This window comes from Hevea brasiliensis, chromosome 15 (assembly GCF_030052815.1).
Source record: "Hevea brasiliensis isolate MT/VB/25A 57/8 chromosome 15, ASM3005281v1, whole genome shotgun sequence".
NCBI lineage: Eukaryota > Viridiplantae > Streptophyta > Magnoliopsida > Malpighiales > Euphorbiaceae > Hevea > Hevea brasiliensis.
Genome location: NC_079507.1, coordinates 66,796,695 through 66,812,315, shown reverse-complemented (window position 1 = coordinate 66,812,315; position 15,621 = coordinate 66,796,695). Strand labels below are relative to the sequence as shown.

Here is a 15,621-nt window from a genome sequence, read left to right as displayed (position 1 = left end):
TTCATCATCTTCAGATTCCACTGATGCAAGTATTCCTGCATCTCCTCCTCCACAAAGAGAAGCTCCTCTAGTAATTGGAAAATCAAAAGAAACGCCCAAGAAAAGAACCAGTGAGCATGTCCAAGAAAAGGGAACCAAAAAGAAAAAGACTTCAAAAGCTCCAGTTATGCATATGGAAAGGGCCATTCATGAACCAAGGTACATCCATTGGCCTACTTTTACTGAAGTCTCTGTTCCTTTACAATCTTTGTTTGAATATCAAAAATGGGACAGATTGTGCTCTAACACTGAAGGAGTATATGTGGACTTAGTTCAAGAATTTTATAAGAATTTAAGAGTTAATGATTCTGAAAGAGATGAATCTTTTAAGGTGAAAATGAAAGGAAAAGTCTATGAAGTGACAGTAGATAGATTAGCTAAAGCCCTAGGAATCCCAAACAGTGGGAATAGAATTTGTTCTCACAAAGAAGTTTTTGCTGTCGGCGGATTCAATAAAAGAGATTTTGAGGCTGAAGTGTTTAAAGGGAAAGTAAAAGATAAGACTAGCATTACCCATGCTCACCAACACATCAAAATTCTTCATAGTTTTATCATCTATGTGCTGAATCCTAGAACTGGCAGTCCAAACTATTTAAGTACACTTGATCTCTGCATAATTTGGCATATTGTGAATCAAATTAAATTTAATCTTGCCTACTTTATGCTGAAGCAAATTATGAAATGGAAACCACCTTACAAGCTACCCTATGCCCATCTTCTTAATGGCCTGTTTAGAGACTTTGGGATACCTCTGAAAACTGAGAAACTTAGGACAAATATTATCCCAATTACAAGTCTGCAGAAAGATGATGATGGGAGAAAACTTAGATTTGAACAAGGTGCTAGTTCCAAGGATAGTGCAAGTGGTACTTTTAATGTTGAAGGAATTTTGGAAGAAGTGAACAACTTAAGGGAATTTGTTAAAATTGAACTTGGAGAAATATAGAAATTTAGAGCTTTTCAAACTGTTCTTATGAATGCTCTTGATTCTAAAATTGATGGCACTTTGATGTTGATGTATAAAATTGTGGAAGAACTATTTAAAATCAAAGTTCATCTGGGTATTTCAAGCACTGAAGCTGGAGAAACCAGTAAGGTCACTCATCGGTTACATTCTCAAATGTAAAAGAAGAAGAAGAAGAAGAGGAAGAAGAAGAATCTACAGAAGAAGAGGAAGAGGAAGAAAAGGAATAAGAGGAAGAAAAGGAATCAGAAAAAGAAGAAGAGGAAGAGGAAGAAAAGGAAACAGAAGAAGAAGAAGAGAAAGAGGAAGAAAAGGAAGAAGAGGAAGAAGAGGAAACTGAAAAAGATGAAGATGATTCTGATGATGGAAATGGAAAAGGAGGTAGCAAAGAAGGAAATGAGAAGGATATGAGTGATTCTGAATCTGAGCCAGAACCACAGACTCCTACTCATGCTGCTCCTGCAAAAGAAAAGGAAAAAACAGCTCAAAAGGAACAAAGAAGCAAGCAGAAAGAGCAAACTGGTAAACCATCTGGCAAAAAGGCTAAAGCGGCAAAAGTCTACAATGTAATGCGTACTACTGCCGCGAGTTAGCGGTGGCCTGTTATTCCCTTAACACCAGGAACTGCAATAGCTGCTGAAATTCTTCAAACCTTGAGTGATAAACCTGTCAAGCCAAAAAGAGTGAAGATGGCTGCTCCAAGACCAATCAGAAGAAGCTTTAGGCTAAAAGGATAGATAACCATACTGCATGTTTACTGATTGAATTTTGTCTGACAGTTTGTCTCTTAATTTGCTACTTAGTTTGCTGTTTTTAGTTTTCTAAACTTTAATTAGATTGACATATTATCTACTGTTTTGACTGTTTTATTTACTGCACTTAAACTGGATTTTGATTTATACTCATATGCATGATTTCTCCCATGTTCTTTTGATGCTGACAAAAAGGGGGAGAATGAATGAGTAATCTTGATGGTATAACTTGTGATTGATATAGTTTGTGATTAGTATATTGTTGATATAACTTTATCTTGTGATTGATACTTGTGATTAATATAGTTTGTGATTAGTGTGCATATTGTGCATATTTAGTTAGTATTTTTAGTCACACTTGACTCCTTAAGAAAATGCTTATGAATATTTCATTGAAATTATTAAGGGGGAGTTATTTGTGATTAAATGTTGATATAAGCACATACATAGGGGGAGTTATTCCCATATATACTTTCATACACATACTCACACTTGTCAATATTTACTTGGTGATTCGATTGAGTTTTGTCATCATCAAAAAGGGGGAGATTGTTGACCCCACAAGCTCAAAGGAGCATAGATTTTGATGATACCAAAACTCAACTAGAATCAAACTAACATTGTTTTAAGTGTTGTGCTTCTCAAAGAACAAATAAAAAGACACAAGGATTTCATGATGGATTCGTGCTTTTGAAGAAAGGATGACATTCTAAGATAACACATGACGAATCAAAGGAGATAAAAGAAGAAAAGGTTACCTTCCAAGGCTGCATTGAAAATCAAATTTGAAGGTACATATAGTATAGAAGTTAGTTTTAACTTTTAGGATTGCTTGTGAAAAAAATTGAGGAGTAGAAGTTAATGATACTTATTTTTAATTCCTCAAAAGATTTTCTTTTAAATATCATTATTGGCCTAAAAGCATTTGATTATGATTTGATGTAAAGTTTTAAAGTTTTGAAAGTTATGCAGAAAAGTTTTTCTTGGTATGCTAACTGGTTTGCTACTTGTTTTAGTATGCTAACTGGTTTGCTATTTTTTTCCAGTATGCTAAATGTCTTAACTCTGCACAACATTGCAGAAAAAGACAAAATAACGGCTATTTTCTTGAAATTCGTAATTGTAACGTTCAAATGAGTTCTCAAACGGTCAAAAACGTTCCAAAACTATAAATACACCTACCCTTGGCCATTTTGCACTTAATGAAAGTCTCTCCACTGTTCAAAATCATAAAAGCTTTCATTCAAAGTGCTCAAAGTGTTTTCATTGCTCATCATTGGCTTATCCACTCATCTCTCTTCTTTATAGATTCTATTGTATTGAGTGAGAGTGAGTTTTAAACACCTTATTATCATTTATGAGAGGTCATTCAAGCACCTATTGAAGCTTGATTATGGAAAAATGTTTGGGATAACACTTGGTTGAAGTGTGAAGCTACTTGTAAAAGCTTTGGTGAGAAGATTTGTAAAAGGCTTTTTGTCTCTTGCCTTTAAAAGAGAAGAATAGTGAAGTGAAGACTCAAAGTGGGATCTTTGAGAAAGTGGATGTAGGCTAGTTGAGCCGAACCACTATAAAATTTCAGTGTTCAATTTTCTCAACCCTTACTCTTTACATTTATGCATTTTAACTTTATGATTGACGTGCTTTTATTGATATGAAAATCAATGCTGTTTACTGTTAACCTTGCTGCAAACTGAGAAAATTGATTTACTGCTTAATCTGCTAATATCTGATTTAATCTGCTTATTGTTTGATTTGCTGTCAATTAAAATATCTGGTGTACTGCTCTGTTTGCTGTGTTTTGAACATATTCAGATTACTAGAATTCTTATTGAACACTAATATATTCTGTCAAATCAGTATACTAATAACTTATGACCCAACCTTGAATTAACTTGTCAATAGAGCTGTATTGTTCATATTTCACATTAGAAAATTATGTTACAATTTTCAAAGGTTTTGAGCAAGAACCGAAAATTGTTTTTAAAGTCCAATTCACCCCTCACTTTAACATATTTTGGGACATCAGCCTTAACATTATCAATGATGTCCGAGCTTTCCACCTCCAAAGTAATGGTCTTTCCTGTCAGTGTCTTGACAAAAATCTGCATTCCACCACGCAGACGAAGCACCAAATATAAAGTTGATTCCTTTTGGATATTATAATCAGCCAACGTACGGCCATCTTCAAGCTGTTTACCAGCAAAGATTAATCTCTGCTGATCTGGCGGGATCCCCTCTTTGTCTTGAATTTTTGCCTTCACATTGTCTATGTTGTCCGAACTCTCTACTTCCAACGTGATGGTTTTCCCAGTGAGTGTTTTCACAAATATTTTCATACCACCTCTTAGTCGAAGAACCAAATGTAAAGTGGATTCCTTCTGGATGTTATAGTCAGCAAGAGTCCTCCCATCTTCAAGCTGCTTTCCAGCAAAGATCAACCTCTGCTGGCCAGGTGGAATGCCCTCCTTGTCCTGAATTTTTTGCTTTAACATTATCAATTGGATCAAAGCTTTCAACCTCCAAGGTGATTGTTTTCCCAGTAAGGGTCTTCACAAAGATTGCACCCCACCACGGAGGCGCAGCACCAAATGCAGGGTGGACTCTTTCTGAATGTTGTAGTCTGCAAGAGTACGGTCATCTTCAAGCTGTTTCCCAGCAAAGATAAGCCTCTGCTGATCAGGTGGGATCCCCTCCTTGTCCTGAATCTTAGCCTTAACATTGTTAATGGTATCAGAGCTTTCAACTTCCAAAGTGATGGTCTTCCCTGTAAGAGTTTTCACAAAGATTTGCATGCCACCTCTGAGACGGAGGACCAAATGTATTCCTTCTGAATGTTATAGTCAGCAAGAGTGCGGCCATCTTCCAGTTGCTTCCCAGCAAAGATGAGCCTGTGCTGATCTGGTGGGATCCCTTCCTTGTCCTGGATCTTGGTTTTTACATTGTCTATCGTGTCAGAGCTTTCCACCTCAAGGGTGATGGTTTTTCCAGTGAGAGTTTTCACAAAGATCTGCATCTGTTAAATGGAAATAAGTAAATATTAGCAAAATTTAAGAACATATTGGCACGTATGAAAAATTTAGCATTGCAATAAAACACTCTTGCTGAAATATCGTATCAAACAATATTTTCATATGAATATGAACCCCACAATCAGAACACCGTAATTACTTGCAACAAAATCTCTAAGGCTGATATATAAAAATCCCTCAACAAATGAAGCAATTAACAAACCTTCAAAATATTCCCTTGAAGGATTCTGAAAACTATAAAGAAAGAAACAAAGATCGATCTTCAAGAAGATTTTTCAGAAATCCAACAGCAAGAGAATGTTTTCCGCACAAGTATAATACGAAATCAACCCAAAATTGAAACGGCCCATAATTACCACTGCTCTCTATCAAGCTTGAAGATCTTAGATCAAAAATAACACAACAATCCAACAATTTCTATAAAGACATTACGCAACTCGACCCTAAAACCTACAAGATATAAGAAAAAGAGAATAAAAAGACAGTACCTTGAAAACAGAGGACTTCGAATATGTTCAATAGATCGAGGGAGAATTCCTTATATGTTGAGACTAGATAGAGAGAAAAAAAAAAAAATCGATGGTGCACTTGGGAACCTGGCCCAGCACGCAAAGATTATTCCAGGTTCTTCTGCTGATCGACAGAACAGTTTTATTTGGGACTGTTCTCGCCACGCTCTGGCTTTGTTTTATGATTATTGTTAAAAAATATATATTTTTTAAATATATTAATAAAAAATATTAAAATAAATTTAATCAATTTTAATGTATTATAATAAAAATTTTAAAATAAAAAAAATATTTTTTAAATTATTTTTTAACAATAATTAAAATAATATTTATTTTAATTTTTTTTTAATTTAGAACTTTGATATTTCACATTAAGTTTTTGGATTTAAATGTTTTTTTTAAATCATTTTAGATATTAAAAAAAATTGTTTGAAAAAAATGTTTGTTATTTTAAAATTTTTACAATTAAAATATATAAAATTTAATTTTAATATTTTTTAATTAATATATTTAAAATATAATTTTCTAATAACAATTTTAACAAAAATATTAAATAAATTTTTAACTGTTTAACAACATTTTATTATCAGTTTAGTTTAATTATATGATAAAATTTATTTCATTTGTAGATAAATTTCATAATAAAATTTATTTACGAATGAATTTTTTATTTAATATATTTTATTTTAAATGTAAAATTTATTTTTAAATAAAATAAATTTTATATTTAAAATAATTAAAATAAAATAAAATAATATATGATAGGAGAATAATATTACAACTTAAAATATATATAATTTTAAGTTTAAAATTCATTTATAAATACTATTAATTTTGATGAAATTTAATTTAATTATAATAAATTTTATGAAATTAATTATTAAAAATTTTAAATAATTTTTCATTTAAATTAAATACTGAAATTTTAAATTTATAAATAAATTTTATAAAATTTTATGAAATTTATTTATACCAAATGTTACTGAAAATATAAATATTCATTATATGGTTATGAAAAGTATTTTTATAATAAAATTGATTAATTTTTTCATATATTTTTAGTTGAGATTCAAATTTTAGATTTTATGAATGATTCTAATTTAAAATTTATTGGGTAACAATTAATTTTATATTATTTTTTTATTTTTGTGAAAAGTGCACCAAAAAATTACTATTTTAAAATTATTCCTAATTTTTTTTTTACTTTATTTTATATATTCATTTGATTGCATGTGTAATGTTGATTTGGAAATGGATTGTGAAGACGTGGTTAGTGCAGTTCATTTATCCAAAGAAGATTCATCTCAATTTGGCCATATTATTATTGATTACAAAAATTTTCTCTCACAAGGATTTAACTTGACCTTAACTTAGATTTGAAAGCAAGTTTACTCAACTGTTTATAGTGCAATTTTTTATAAATTAGTCCCACTGTTTCATCTGAGCTTTCAAATTATTTATATAATATTTTTATTTTTAATATTATATTATATTATATTTTTTCACTTAACATTTTACCTACAGTCTAATTTAATTTGAATTTTTTTATTAAATTTTTCCTGATTATTGATAATATTTTATTTTTAAAAAAAAAAGTTTTAGGGCAATTTGATCATTGCCTTCAGGAGATTCCAAGGATTGAAATTAGAAGGAGCTTCCATGAACACGTGGATAATTTATTGAACAAGGACTATTGGGCGAAGGCCCCTCTGGGCCTCACTCCATCTCCATTCCGCTACGGAAGAATAGCAACGATCAGTTCACACAGGACCCGAACTCTTTTGTAACTTTCACACTTCAAATCTCTTAATAACAATGGCTCCTGGTGTTCCCCGATCCGGTGATGCAATGTTCGCGAGTGTCGAGCACGTGGTGAGCTAGACCTCTCTTTGTTTTCCTTTCCATTTTCTAAGAAACCAAACGAGAAACTCAAGATTCTACTGTATTTTTATTCTCTGGTTTATTTCTGGTTCCGTCACAGTTTCCTTGTGTCAAATTTTGTTCCCTGTAATTGTTTGATTAGGCCTAGTTGATTTCTAGAATTGATTTGGATTTTCGATGTCCTTCCATTTCCTGCACTTTCTGGCTATCCAAACGGAAATTTTCTATTGGGATTGGTGGTTGCTACTATTTTATATGTGTTGTTTGATACTGGATAGTCAATTTGTGTAGAATGTGGAGATATTTACTTTAACATATGGGGCGATTGTACGCCAATTGCTTGCGGATCTGGAGGAGGTTGAAGAAGTCAACAAACAGCTAGAACAAATGTATGCAATGCTTATATTCAGCTCAACTCAATAATGTTTATGTCGTTTTGAAAGTCGAATGCAATGTCAAGAATTAAACTATTGAAATTGCTCCATTGTGATTTCAGTGAGAACCGTGGCATTCTTTTGTGGTTTTAGAGCTGAGCCACGAGCAGGTATTGCAGTCACTACAAAAGGTTAGTGGATCAGCATAACTAGTGGAATGATTTTCCATTAGCCAATATTAATATACTTATGATCACAAATAGGAAGTGTTTAAGTTTTGAATTGCTTCAAAGGACTAGTATGGGAAACAGTCATGTCACCCTGCATATTTGCATGCAGAGTCTGTTGCATTTCGCATTGCACTGGGCAATGATGCAGCTGGTAAAATTGCGGATTGCATATGTGTGCACGCATGTGAACAGGCTTATGGGTGGGATGACTCTCAGCCTAGATATAGTACCAAGGTCGATTATTGATTTTCAAATGCAATTGTAAAAAGGTAAATTGTCATAAAATATGTACTTCATTAGCTATAGCCTTGGAAGTGCGATCAGGGATAGTCATAACTATGTTTTTGTTATGTTTAACATTCTGCAATGTAGAACTTCTTATTTAATTTTGCCCTGAGGTCAGCTCTTGGTTTTCAGATGATACTGTGAATTAGAATTTTCTCCATGAGGTGATTATACAATGTGGAATCATAACTCTATCATTTGGCTATATAATTAATTTGCAGGGGTTATAATATTGGAATTCGACTGGTTGATGAGTTTTTAGCAAAATGTAATGTCTTGAGATGTGTGGACTTCAGGGAGACAGCTGAAGTAATTGCAAAGGTCTGTGTATGATATTGATTCAATATATACCAATAAAGTTTGGTGTCCTAAATTTTTTGGATTGGCTTTTGTCTATCAACTCATGAACTGTTGCCAAAATAATCTTGATTTATTTCTTTTCTAATACTGTAAGCGGATTATTGACATCTCTGTTATCTTTACTTTTGTTTCTTTTTGCTTTTTATGTGGGGTGTACAACTTGATCATGTAAAAAGATGGGACAAGCTTGAGTTGGTAGATGAAGAACTTAGTTTGTAGCATAATGGAACTGCTGACTCGCCATCTGAAACTTTTTTCATCATATACAAAAGTATGCCTTGTAGATTTACTGGTTTTTTTGTTTCTTCATTGAAAATCATATGATTGTACCATTGATCCAGTTTGGACTTAGCTATCTGTAATTAAGCATGATAGTATTTAACTTGCTTACTGTATAAAAAAATAGATTTTGAAGGGAACTTTTTTGTTATCAAATCAAGGGGGAGAAGATATTCAGTTGATAAGATGAAATGAAATGTGAGGGAGCAAAAAGAGGTTCTTATTCATTATCTTCTTGGATGTGTAATTTTCCAGCCTGATCTGAGAGATGCCTTTATCTAAGAAGTAAAAGCAGGGTGAGAATGCATTTTTGTGGGCACAGGCAACAAAACAACACAATATTAACCTTTTTCTGTTTCCTCTCAATTTGCTTCCTTGTAACTCTTTTCTATCATAGTACTTTTGTTCATCTTTCCATTTTGGGTATCAAAATATTTTATCCAATTCCACTTTTCGAGTTATGGTGGTTCTGTAATTTGACAATTTTCCTTAAAACTAAACCAATCAGCCAGGTGGCAGCTTCAGACATATTTTCTGATATTCAGTGAAGGGATTACTAGTACTAGAATGGTTGAATTGTGATGGAATGCATTTATATTTTTTTCTGTGTAGTCAAAAATGCAAAAAATACTTGCTAAGGCACAAAAGTGCAGCGATAAATAGGAAAACGCTTTTACATATGCTAAGTGAAGCGTTTAATGAAGTGAGGGCTCTTTGTGCTTAAAGCACAAAGTGCAAAGTGCCTCAACTTCAAGGCCAACATTGGAAGCATTGAGATTGATTTAGATGAAGATTTTGGTGGAAATAGATCTTATTTTGGAGATGAGGATGAAGTGTTGAGGACATTGATGGGAAATCTAGTGAGAACTCTAGGTTATGACTATGAATTTGAATGCCAAAAACATTTGGATGTTTGATGATTTCTTAGGAGTTTAAATTTTATATAGAGGATTTATTTTCTCTGCATATTATATTATTAGCTAATTTTTTAATAATTTTGTGCTTCCTTAAATGAAGCAAGCGCGTTTTTTGCACTTTGCACTTAAGCAATGGAGTGATGCATCATTTTGATTGTACCTTATGCTTTTGACTACCTTGATTTTTTTGCTTTCTTTCAGCAAGTGTCTAATTGGTGTATTGTTGGCCATTGGACATTCATTTGTAAAGTCAAATTATATTTCAGTTTCTCTTTAACATCATGGAATAGAACCTTTTGATATTGTAAATGGCTGTTATACAGGTGGGTTTCAAAATGTTCCTAGGGTTGAGTGCATCTGTGACCAATTGGGATGCTGAAGGGACATGTTGCAGTATGGTTTTGGAGGATAATCCCTTGGTAGACTCTGTTGAGCTTCCTGATACATGTCAAGGCCTATACTACTGCAACATTTTAAGTGGAGTCATTAGAGGGGCACTGGAGATGGTGAGTGTCTTTCTCTTCCAAGACACATTTCCATCTTCCCCTTTGGACTCTCTTCCACCCCATCCCCCTCTCTCAATTTTGTGATTTTTTTTTTAACTGGCAGAATACATGGCCATATAACAGTAGAAACTTCGTCTTGTACATGCCTTGCATTTAGTAGTATTTTTATCAAGTAAACTATCCAGTTCAGGTTTCGTTGGATGATAATAATAATTCTTTATTACATTAATAGCATCACTTAAGGATAAAAATGCGAACTTGGTGAAATTTCGTCAACTTCTAATCAAAAGTTATCTAGTGATTGAATATAGTGCTGGTGACTGTAGTTTCCTTTTATTTAAAGTGCTGAGTATCATTTTGATCCTCTATTAGATGGAAGGTGCAGTTTTTTTAAGAAGCTTCCGTTCTAAGTTTTCCCTTGATACAGTAGATTAATGTTTGTACCAGGCAGTAAGTATTGGTGTTCTTATCAGTTGGGAAAGATAATATGTCTGTTGCTTGGATTGAACCAGCTTAAGATTATGCAAATAATGCTCTGACCTAAATATTTTCTTCTTTTTTTCACTTGAAAAGGTAAGATTATAACAATTTAAACATCACTTATTTTCCTCTACTCTTTTGCCCCACAAGTAGAGATTCATGTAATGTTTTGGTTTTAGGTGTCAATGAAGACTGAAGTGACATGGGCTCGTGATATGCTTCGAGGGGATGATGCATTCGAGTTGCAGGTGAAACTTCTAAAGCAAGTTCCAGAAGAGAACCCATACAAGGATGATGAGTAACATCTTGTGTTGGCCTTTCATTTCACGTGTCCTGTATACAGTTGATTACTTATATTTCTATTTATACCTAAAGAATACAGTTTTAACTTCTTGTCTTCTTTGAATACGTGATTAACAAGAGCTTTGAATATGTTAAAATTATGATTCAAAATCCTAGTAAAATTTGGAGAGACCTTTTTCTAATTTGAGTAGGAGAAATATTCCTCAATAAGATGGAGAAATATTCCTTATATTGACTAGAACTCTTATTTTAGTGTTATTCTAAAATTGAGTGGGACTCCTAATCAGATTAGAATTGAGGAAATTTACACTATAAATAAGAAAATAGTAGAAAAGTTATTTGGTTTCACCCATAAGGAGCGGCTTTGCCTATTGAAGAGAGTAGCTTTGCCCATCGAGAGTGGTTTTGTCCATTGATGAGGGGCTCCTGCCCATTGTAGCCCCATGGAGGGAAAAAGGTTTTGGCCTAAAGTGGAGAAAGGGCATAGAATTCAAGAGGAATGAATTCTTGTCTATTGATGAGAAGGCTCTTGCCCATGCAGTTAAAAATGCCCTTTGTGGTGTAGCAGTTAAAATAGTAAATATATTAGGTTATGTTTAGAGGGAACTGAGAGGGAATAACTAATATATTTACTGTAGTGTGGGTTCTCTTAGATATAATTGGATTTATGGGTAGTATAGTTTGAAATTGGAATTAATTATTTATTGTTGATAGTGGAAGATGGCATGCCTATGGATATAGCCCTATGTGAAAAGGGTGAATCAGGTAAATATTATTGTTTTGTGTGTTTGCTTTATTTCTTTACAGTTGACACGCTTTTGAAGTGCACGACAAATTGGTATCAGAGCGTGGAGATGATCTTGATGAGTTTGGTTGAAGGTGGAGCTGCTATAAATATATAGAAAGTCGTACATACAATAATGGTGACGATGGAGAGTTAAATTTAAGGTGGAGCTCTTAATGCTAAATCAAGAAAGTTGATGACTCGAAGATTTTCTGAAAAAAGAAACAAGTTACACCCAAGATGAAGATTAAAGAATGAAGATTCGAAGGATTCAAGTTCAAGCATGGAGATTTGATGATTTGATAACACTAAAGAATTTGAGGTATGCAATAGTTGATAGATTTTGAGTCAACATGGAGATTGTTAGAATTATGACTCAAAATCCTAGTGAGATTTGGAGAGACTTTTTTCTAATTTTAGTGGGAGAAATATTGCTCAATAAGATAAAGGAATATTTCCTATATTGAGTAGAACTCTTATTTCAGTGTTATTTTTAAATTGTGTGAGACTCCCAATGAGATTAAAATTGAGAGAATTGACATTATAAATAGGAGAATAGTAAAAAGGTTATTTGGTTTCTCCCATAGGGAGCGGCTTTGCCCATTGAAGAGAGTGGCTTTGTTCATTGATGAGGGGCTCCTGTCCATTGCAGTCCCATAGAGGGAAAGAGGTTTCAACCTAAAGTAGAGAAAGGGCATAGAATTCAAAAGAAATGAATTTTTGTCTATTGATGAGAGGACTCTTGCCAATGTAGTTGAAGATACCATTTGTGGTGTAGCAGTTATAATAATAAATGTATTGATTTATGTCTAGATAAGATTGAGATGGACTAAATAATATATTTACTGTAGTATGGATTCTCTTGGGTGTAATTGGATTTATGAGTAGTATAGTTTGAGTTTGTAATTGATTATTTATTGTTGATAGTGGAAAATAGCATGCTCGTGGATGTAGCCTTATATGAAAATGGTGAACTACGTAAATATTGTTGTTTTGTGTATTTATTTTATTTTTTTGCAGTTTGTACGCTTCCGCAGTGCACAACAGAATAGAATTAACTTATTAGTTGTATCATTTTTTATGTGTAGGATTGAGCACATACTTGGTATGAGGTTGTGTTACTTGGTTAATCTGGAATTATGTTAGGGGAGTGCATGAGGATCAGTTACCAACCTTTTATGTTATAACAATAGCTAGACTGTTTCAGTCTGGCTGTACGGAGCTTGAACTACAATCCTGTAATTGGATTTTTTCCTACAGATGCTGTTAAGAGGTATAGCAGGCTTCAACAAAATCAGTGTCGGCTTGCTTAGAAAATAGAAAACATAGCCTAGGTGTGTAGGGGTGGTTGTTTTAATTTCTAGTGTTTGAATCGTGCTGGGAGCATATCCGATTTTGTTTTATCTTTGTGGCTTCTGTAGGGCGGCTGACAATATTGTCATTGACCTTCTCACGAATATGCCTATGGATTCCAAAAAGCCAAAGACAATTTGTATCTACAGCTTCTCTCCTTTCAACTTCTTTTAGCCTATTCTGGTCCTTCACATGCAACATTCTTAGGTTTTCATCTGATAAGATACCAAATTCAAAATTTATTTTTTCCTCCTTTATATAGGAAATTATTCAAAATATTATTGTATAATTATCTCAATAATTGTTTTTCTTCAAACTAACAATAAAGTGGCTTTCTGAAGTGACTTAATTATATTTTAAAATTTATCTCAATATGATCTGAATCTTTTTAGTGAATATAAAAGCTTGTCATGGCAATTGGCAATTCGGCATGCATACATTAACATAACAAAGTCATGAACCAATTAATTGTTGCATCTTCTAATGAAATATAATTTAGATAATAAAACTTTTATTCAATTAAAATAAATTATATATATTTATTATAAGTACTTCTCCCCTTGCCAATTTTTTAGGTTGCCGACATCCCTGACTTATAATCTTCAAATGCATGAGTCGTGACTGATCGTGATATGTTGTATCTTTTTATAAAGAGTGTTAGGAAAGTAAACCCAACTCGTTTTCAACATAAAAGCTTTAATAATTCTATGCCTTAAAACATTTTCTCCCAGAATTTGACAAAATTTTAATTTAATTAATTATCATATTTAAAATAAAGGAATTTAAAATTTTTTCTTTTAAAAAAATTATTTTTCAATAAATAGAGATTAAATATAATTATATGAAAATTCAATTAATTTTTTTATCGCAAATGATTTATTTCAAACAAAAATTTAAAATAAAAATCAAGATTTTAACTCTAAATTTTTTTTCATATTATAATAAGATATAAATATAAGTATTCAATTAATTTTTTATATATAAAATTGCATTAGATCTTAATTACTAAATTAATAACTTAATATTCAATTTTGTTTATATATATGTCAGTTTATTGATGTTTGACTGAAGTCCTTCGCCTTATCGTTCTCTTAGTTTTAGTCCATATATGGCTTTTACTAATTATTATGGCTTTTCTATTTCATGTTTCTTCTATTTCATCAAATTCTGCCTTTTATTTTGTGTTTATCCAAAATCACCGTTGCCATTATTTTACTTCCTAATATTTTTTTTATCACCAAATTTTCTTTTTTTCCCCTCTAATAGATGATAAATTATCTCTATATTCATATATATCTCAAACTGATTAAAAGTCCTCTCTTTTCAACAACAATCCTCTCTTTTTTCTTTTGTATAATTGATTTTGATTCGATTCAAAGTCATACCTCACAATCCTGAAGACTCCTCTAGTACTATTGAATTAAAACTCAATGATATCCTCTCTTAAGTTCTCAACACAATCAAGTCTCATAAAAATTTTCTCTTGCTACATATTAATGGGTTCTCATGGCTCAATTCTTACAAGGTCTCCATAACTAATCTCAGCAGTCGAGTTCAAAAGGCATTCATTTGCACTCCCACTACAATGGAAGTGGAATACCATACAACTTCTCTATAAATATTTTATACGCAGGGATCACAAACAAGGATCTTTAATTAGTTTGAACATGTTCAGTTCATGTAAACGAGGATCTTTAATTAGCTACCAACATACCCAAGTAGAGGTCCTATGCTCACATGCTTTAAAGCGTATACAATCAGCGTGCTGTCTGCTGAGACCTTATCCTTCTCATTTTTCCACTGACCGACTTATGCATACAAAAACAACAAAATAATATCTTATGACAAAGATGGAACAGACGTACGGCTTGATTATGTATATATGATAAGAATGCATATGCATTGTTTTAGTCTAATAATTTGGAAGGTCGACCAAGATGCAATTGATGCACAACCTGTTTTGTCATTATCAGTGATGTTACATTTTACTTTTTGACAAGTCTTTGTCATTTCCTATCAATATTATTTTTTGGTTGAATGCATTAAATCATTGCTAGTTTCCTCGATTTAATGCAAGAAAAAAAGCTATACAATACAAGCACAAACAGTTCCTCCTGTTCTGTGTCCATGTGTTCTCTCCAAGAATAAACAAGTTTGATGGGAAAGATGCAAGGATTGATGGAGTGAGACTGAAATATTCTTTGCAAATCGAAAAAAAAAAAAGACTGAAATATTCTTTACCCTAATACTTTTTGTAATTTATAAAATAAAATGAAAAGAAAGAAGAAAAAGAGAGAAGGGCTCTAGGCCTGATGGTTCATAAGCAATGTTGGTAAATTAGAATCTAAGCCTGTCTAGAGGTGGCATCCAGTGAGGTTATTTAATACACCTCCACTTAAAAAATTTATACATTTGTATATAATTCATCTTTTAATTCATAAAAATCAATTCAGTTGGATTAAAATATTTAATTTAAATTTTTTAAAAAAGAAATTCAATTTTAGTTATATTTTATATTTATCATTAAATTTTAATTTAATTTTGTTATTATTTAACAGTGTCAAAAAATTAAA

The 15,621-nt window shown here is 32.2% G+C and overlaps 2 protein-coding genes and 1 pseudogene across 5 annotated transcripts; 1 reads left to right on the top strand and 2 right to left on the bottom strand.

Annotated features, from left to right (window-relative positions):
- Window positions 1-1,606: 1,606 nt before the first annotated feature.
- Window positions 1,607-4,094, bottom strand: LOC131174100 (ubiquitin-like). Its single transcript, XM_058137161.1, has 2 exons — window positions 3,762-4,094; window positions 1,607-1,669 (listed from the first exon to the last, which is right to left on the bottom strand). The coding sequence occupies exons 1-2, from the start codon at window positions 4,092-4,094 to the stop codon at window positions 1,607-1,609; spliced, it is 396 nt and encodes a 131-aa protein (XP_057993144.1).
- Window positions 4,035-5,368, bottom strand: LOC110653651 (uncharacterized; annotated as a pseudogene).
- A 1,597-nt stretch (window positions 5,369-6,965) lies between these two features.
- On the top strand, window positions 6,966-13,212 carry LOC110653650 (uncharacterized). 4 transcript variants are annotated; one of them, XR_009144097.1, is made up of 9 exons: window positions 6,966-7,168; window positions 7,469-7,566; window positions 7,674-7,742; window positions 8,288-8,387; window positions 8,603-8,697; window positions 9,946-10,128; window positions 10,788-10,856; window positions 11,719-12,017; window positions 12,784-13,212. XR_009144097.1 is itself a non-coding variant. In XM_021809386.2 (5 exons), the coding sequence occupies exons 1-5, from the start codon at window positions 7,112-7,114 to the stop codon at window positions 10,908-10,910; spliced, it is 561 nt and encodes a 186-aa protein (XP_021665078.2). In that variant the 5' UTR covers window positions 6,968-7,111; the 3' UTR covers window positions 10,911-11,080. The 4 variants fall into 4 exon arrangements, 1 of the variants encoding a protein (XP_021665078.2); XR_009144096.1 differs by lacking the exon at window positions 12,784-13,212 and adding an exon at window positions 12,283-12,695; XR_002494595.2 differs by lacking the exon at window positions 12,784-13,212 and having other exon boundaries at window positions 6,967-7,168; window positions 11,719-12,695.
- The last annotated feature ends 2,409 nt before the right edge of the window (window positions 13,213-15,621 follow it).

Excerpts from the sequence above, each read along its gene's own strand:
- LOC110653650 (XM_021809386.2), top strand. The coding sequence starts at position 7,112 with ATGGCTCCTGGTGTTCCCCGATCCGGTGATGCAATGTTCGCGAGTGTC. Across the intron at positions 7,567-8,287 it reads AACAAACAGCTAGAACAAAT|GGGTTATAATATTGGAATTC; the intron begins GTATGCAATGCT and ends ATTAATTTGCAG. Across the intron at positions 10,129-10,787 it reads TTAGAGGGGCACTGGAGATG|GTGTCAATGAAGACTGAAGT; the intron begins GTGAGTGTCTTT and ends TTTTGGTTTTAG.
- LOC131174100 (XM_058137161.1), bottom strand. The coding sequence starts at position 4,094 with ATGAAAATATTTGTGAAAACACTCACTGGGAAAACCATCACGTTGGAA. Across the intron at positions 1,670-3,761 it reads ATGTCCCAAAATATGTTAAA|GTTTATCACTCAAGGTTTGA; the intron begins GTGAGGGGTGAA and ends TTGGCTTGACAG.